We start from the raw sequence: 5,784 nt of genomic DNA on the forward strand, positions 1-5,784 counted from the left end.
CTGAGCTATGCGATGGGAAGGGAGTCGTGGGCTTTGCCAATTCGTAACAAAGAATCAGCACTAATAATTCATTATCAGTGCCGGTTCGTGGATAGAACCAGCACTGAGAATGATTTTCAGTGCCGGTTCCATACTCGACACTGATAGTCACCGACTATCAGTGCTGAGTAATTAGTGTCGGTTCAAAACCCGCCACTAATAACGATGTTAATCCTGTTAGGCAGGCACGTTACACATGCACGTACCGTGCATGGCTTCCACCCAAGGGGAGCTCACGCTGGAAGAAAGGCATGAAATCAGCCCAGCAGCAAGCAAGGAAAGCCAGCGCAGCAGCAAGCAAGGAGAGCCAGCCAGCGTATGAAGGAAAGCCAGCACATGGAGGAAATTAAGGATTGGACTTTTCATGTTTAGCTAGCCTATGTTTTGGCATGTATTTCCGCTGCACTCTGTACTACAAATATCCTTGCATTCCAATGGAAATAGCAAGTGCGATTTCCTAATTGCCTTCATGGTATCACTAAAGTTCTGATCTTGAGCCTTACACCTCCTTTCTGCCCCCATGGCACCGACCAATCCAACTACTATCGCGGCTGAGGCCGAGCGCCTCGCTGCTGAGTTCAAGCGTAGCGCCCAGGCTACCCTTTGGGTGCAAGCCGTCGCTGTGCCCAGCATCAAATCAGTGGTGCACCTCACCCTTGACCTCCACTCCAATTACTCCCAATGGCGTGATCTCTTCGAGGTCGCCCTCTTCACGTACGCCCTCGACGACCACGTCGCCGCCCCACTGCCGCCTGTGCCCGACGCCCAGTGGCTTCATCTCGATGCTCTAGTTCTCAAGTGGCTCTATGGTGCTATCTCCACCGAGCTCCAAGCCATGGTGGCTACACCCAACGCCCATGCCATCTAGACAAATGTCGAGGCCATCTTCGCGATAATGCCGACACCCACGCCATCCTCCTCGAGGCTGAGTTCTATGGGCTCCAACAGGGCACCATGTCCGTCGACGACTATTGCTGACGCCAAAAGGTGCTCGCGGACGAGCTCATCACCATCGGCATGCCCATTGTCGACAAGAACCTCGTCCACAACATCCTGCGGGGACTCAATGCGCGCTTCAGTCACATGCGCACCCTTCTGTCCCTGCGGTGCCCGTTGCCCTCCTCCAGCCCGTCCGACGCCTCACCTCCATCCGTCCTCTACTCCAGCACACGTGGCGGCGGCAAGGGCAAAACCGGCGACACCGGGTCCTCTGGCGGCTCCTCCAACGCCTCCTGACCCAGACAGAGCAATGGGGGCATGTCTGGCGGACAGCAAGGTGGCGGCACCCGCTCCAACTCCGGCGGACAGCAAGGTGGCGGCAACCGGTACTCCTCCGGCGGGAATGGCAACTCCAACAACCATCGTCGCCGTGTCAGCAACGGCGGCGGTGGCACCGGCGATGGGGCCCAGAACACCACCAACAATGCTGCGCCATGGCTGTCCTTGCAGAACCCATGGGCCGGCTCGATCCACATGTGGCCCGGTCCACCACGGCCTTCTGGACAGGGCCTTCTCGGTCCAGCGCCTCCTGGTGCGTTCACTGCCGCTCTTCCCCTAGCTTCTCTGGCGCCGTGGCAAGGTGCGCCCTAGCAAGGTGCATCGTGGCAGTCCACCGCTGCCCCTGGGTCGTCATCCACACCACCCCACTCTTGGGATCAATAGCAGCTATTGCAAGATTTCAACACCATGTCACTCACACCCCCCTCCCCGGCGGACTGGTATATGGATTCGGGTGCATCCACACATATGACCTCAGAGCATGGTAACTTGACGACCGTCTCTCCCCTCTCTTTCGCTGCCCCTCCATATGCTATTGTCGGCAATGGGTCTTATCTCCCTATCACCCATACCGGCAACTTCTATTCATACGCCGTTTTATACCTTCAATCTTAATAATGTTCTTGTCACTCCTAACCTCATCAAGAACCTTATTTTCGTTCATCAATGTACCATTGACAATCATTGTTCCATCGAGTTTGACCCCTTTGGCTTTTCTGTGAAGGACCTTCGAACCAGGAATGAGATCATCAGGTGCAATAGCATAGGCGACCTCTATCTCTTCCATTGGCCGTCGGCTACTCCAAGTGCCCTCTCCACCACCACTCCGTTCGCTACTTTGTGGCATCGTTGTCTTGGTCATCTTGGCAACCAAGCTCTAGCACAACTTCGCAGCCAGTCTATCATTTCATGTAATAAACTCACGAAAGACACCTTGTGCCATGCGTGCCAATTAGGCCGGCATGTTCGTCTTCCATTTTATCCTTCTTCCACTCACACAAATAAATCTTTCGAGTTGATACATTGCGATCTTTGGACATCGCCTATTCCTAGCATTTCCGGTTATAAATATTATCTTGTTATTCTCGATGATTTCACACATTACTTGTGGACTTTTCCCCTTCGTCACAAGTCCGATGCTTTTGACATGCTCTGCAATTTCTTTGCGTACATCCACACTCAGTTCTCCTCCACTGTCCGGAGTATCCAGTGTGACAACGGTGGCGAATTCGACAATCGCGCCATGCACCTTCACCTCCTCTCCCATAGCGTTGCACTCCGTATGTCATGTCCTCATACCTCCCAGCAAAATGGTAAAGCTGAATGTGTCATTCGCTCTACCAACGACATCCTCCGCTCCCTCTATTCCAAGCTAGCATGCCACCGTCTTACTGGGTTGAAGCCCTCCACACCGCCACCTACCTTCTCAATCTCCACCCCACCAAAGCTCTCAAGTTTGGTACGCCCTATAAGACCCTCTTTCTCACTCATCCAAATTACTCTGGTCTGTGAGTCTTCGGTTGTCGGTGTTACCCCAACCTCTCTGCGACGGCACCCCATAAGCTTGCCCGGCGTTTGTGTCATGTGTCTTCCTCAGATACCCAGCTAATCACCGTGGTTACCGCTGTCTCGATCTCTCTACAAACTGCGTAATCATCTTTCGTCATGTCACTTTTGACGAATGCTCTTTTCCCTTCTCCGAGCAGTTCCACCCGCCTGTTCCTGTTGACTTTGACTTCCTCTCCGTCGCCACAGCACCACCAGCTCCTACTCCCATCGCCCGTCCCATAGCTCCTCCTGCCGCAACACCGCATCTACCTCTCCCTGCGCCCCATGCAGCTACGCCCACCCAAACACCAGCTCCCACTGCAGTTGTTCCCGCCCAAACACCAGCGCCCACTGCTGCATCCGCTCCTGCAGAGAGTCCAGTGCCTCTCTCGCTGGCCCATGCTCCTCAGCCGGCTGCTAAGTCAGCCTTCCCTACAGCAGATCCGGTCCCAGCTGCACCCATTCCTCCCACCGCTCAGCCCATCACTCCTGTCGTCAACTCCCACAGCATGACGACCCACGGCAAGCACGGTTTCCGGTAGTCCACAGATAGGTTCAATATGCATGTGGCTGCCCCCTCCCCTGTACCTCGGACATATCGCGCCGCACTTAATGATGAGCATTGGCGTCTCGCCATGCAAGATGAGTTTGACGCCTTGTGCAGGAACAACACATGGGAGCTCGTTCCATGTTCGGCTGGTGCTAACCTTGTCACCGGCAAGTGGATTTTTCAAAACAAGTTGAAGCCCGATGGCTCCTTGGATTTGTACAAGGCACGCTGGGTGCACCGTGGCTTCTCTCAACACCCCAGCGTCGACTTCGGTGAGACCTTCAGTCCGGTCGTCAAACTGGCCACCGTGCGCACCATCCTCACCATCGCGCTCTCAATTGGTTGGTCGGTTCACCAGCTGGACGTCAACAACACCTTCCTCAATGGCACTCTCGCTGAGACGGTCTACTGTCAACAACCGTCTGGCTTTGTCGATGTCGAGCATCCCACGTACGTCTGCCGCCTCAACAGGTCATTCTATGGCCTCAAGCAGACACCTCGCGCCTGGTTCAGCCGCATTGCCACCTTCCTCGCGTCCGTCGGCTTCCTCGCGCGGACACGGTGTACTTACTCCTTTACGTCGATGACATCGTCCTCACGGCCTCCTCTACGACACTCTTTCGCCAGGTGATCGAGTCCCTCCGTCGCGAGTTCTCCCTCAAGAACCTTGACAACTTGCACTACTTTCTTGGCGTCTCCGTCCAGCGTACCAGCACCGGCCTCTTCCTCTCCCAGCGGCACTACACCGAGGAGATCCTCGCTCGCGCCGGCATGAGCAACTGCAAGCCCTGCAGTACGCCCATCGATACGTGCACCAAACTCCCCTCCACCGGTGCACCCGTCGACAACGCCATGGACTACCGCAGCATCGTCGGTGCCCTCCAGTACCTGATGTTCACTCATCCACACATCGCCTATGCGGTTCAGCAGCCATGTGTTCACATGCACGACCCACGCGAGCCCCACACCAATCTTCTCAAGCGCATTCTACTCTACTTGAAGGGCACCCTCGACTATGGCTTGCAGTTGCACCGCACCACTCCATTGTCCCTCACGGCGTACACGAACGCCGACTGGCTGGCTGCCCCAACACTCGCAAGTCCACCTCGGGCTACGGCATCTTCCTCGGCGACAATCTCAACTCTTGGTCCTCCAAGTGGCAGCAGACTATCTCTCATTCTAGCGCCGAAGCGGAGTACCGCGCTGTCGCCAATGCGGTTGCCAAGACCTGTTGGCTCCGGCAACTCCTCACCGAGCTGCACCGCCCGCTCCAGAATGCCACCGTCGTCTTTTGCGATAACATCAGTGCCATATATCTCTCGGCAAACCCCATCCAACATCAACGGACAAAATATGTCAAGATCGACCTACACTTCGTTCGAGAACGCGTTGCACTCGGCGAGGTCTGCGTTCTCCATGTCCCAACGACTTCGCAGTACGCTGACGTCTTCACCAAAGGGCTGCCTACCGCACTGTTCAAGGACTTCTGTTCCAGTTTGAACGTCCGCCCTGCTCTCGTTCCAACTGCAGGGGGGTGTTAGGCAGGCACGTTACACATGCTCGTAATGTGCATGCCTTCCAGCCGAGGGGAGCTCACGCTGGAAGAAAGGCATGAAATTAGCCCAGCAGCAAGCAAGGAAAGCCAATGCAGTGGCAAGCAAGGAGAGCCAGTCAGCGTATGAAGGAAAGCCAACGCATGGAGGAAAACGATCGAGGATGGTCTAAGGATCGAAACCAGGTGGGTAGCGTGCACAACGGCAATGCTACCATGAGTGTTATGCAAGCTGGGTTGTGCGTAGAGGTGGGACTTGTGCCGGGTCGGGCCGGCCCGACCCGGCCCCTTTGGGCCTTGGGCCTTGGGCCTTCCGGGCCGTGCTAGGATGGCCCGAGAAACTGTTCGGGCCGGGTCGGGCTGGCCCAAGCCACCTCCAGCTAGGCCCAGACCCGGCACGGATGCATGATGGGCCTCGTCGAGCCGGGCTGGCACGGGCCCAGCACCGCCACACTCCAGTGCGCGTGAGGGCGTGCTGGTGCGGGCGCGCGCGCGGCACCGCGTGTCGTTCGGCGTGGGTGGGAGCTGGCGCGGGACGGCGCGGGTGCTGGGGCTGCGTGTCGGTGCAGAAGCGGGCGCCGGCGCGGCACGGCGCAGAGCGTTGGCGGGGGCGCCGTGTGTCAGCGCGGACGCACGCGTGGCGCGGGACGGCGCGGGCGAGTGCCGCGTGTCGACGCGGGCGCGGGCGTTGGCGCGGGACGGAGCAGAGAGTTGGCGCAGGCGCCGTGTGTCAGCACGGACGCAGGCGTGGTGCGGGACGGCACGGATGCGCACCGCGTGTCAACGCGGGAGCAGGCGTGGCGCGGGCGCCGCGTGC

At 57.5% G+C, this 5,784-nt stretch overlaps 1 protein-coding gene across 1 annotated transcript; it reads left to right on the forward strand.

The window, feature by feature from the left end:
• Positions 1 to 1,288: 1,288 nt before the first annotated feature.
• On the forward strand, positions 1,289 to 3,407 carry LOC133890261 (lysine-rich arabinogalactan protein 19-like). Its single transcript, XM_062330693.1, has 2 exons — positions 1,289 to 1,570; positions 3,024 to 3,407. Exons 1-2 carry the CDS (start codon positions 1,289 to 1,291, stop codon positions 3,405 to 3,407), a joined length of 666 nt encoding a protein of 221 aa, XP_062186677.1.
• Positions 3,408 to 5,784: the final 2,377 nt, after the last annotated feature.

This window comes from Phragmites australis, chromosome 14, assembly GCF_958298935.1.
Source record: "Phragmites australis chromosome 14, lpPhrAust1.1, whole genome shotgun sequence".
In the NCBI taxonomy this organism is placed as follows: Eukaryota; Viridiplantae; Streptophyta; class Magnoliopsida; order Poales; family Poaceae; genus Phragmites; species Phragmites australis.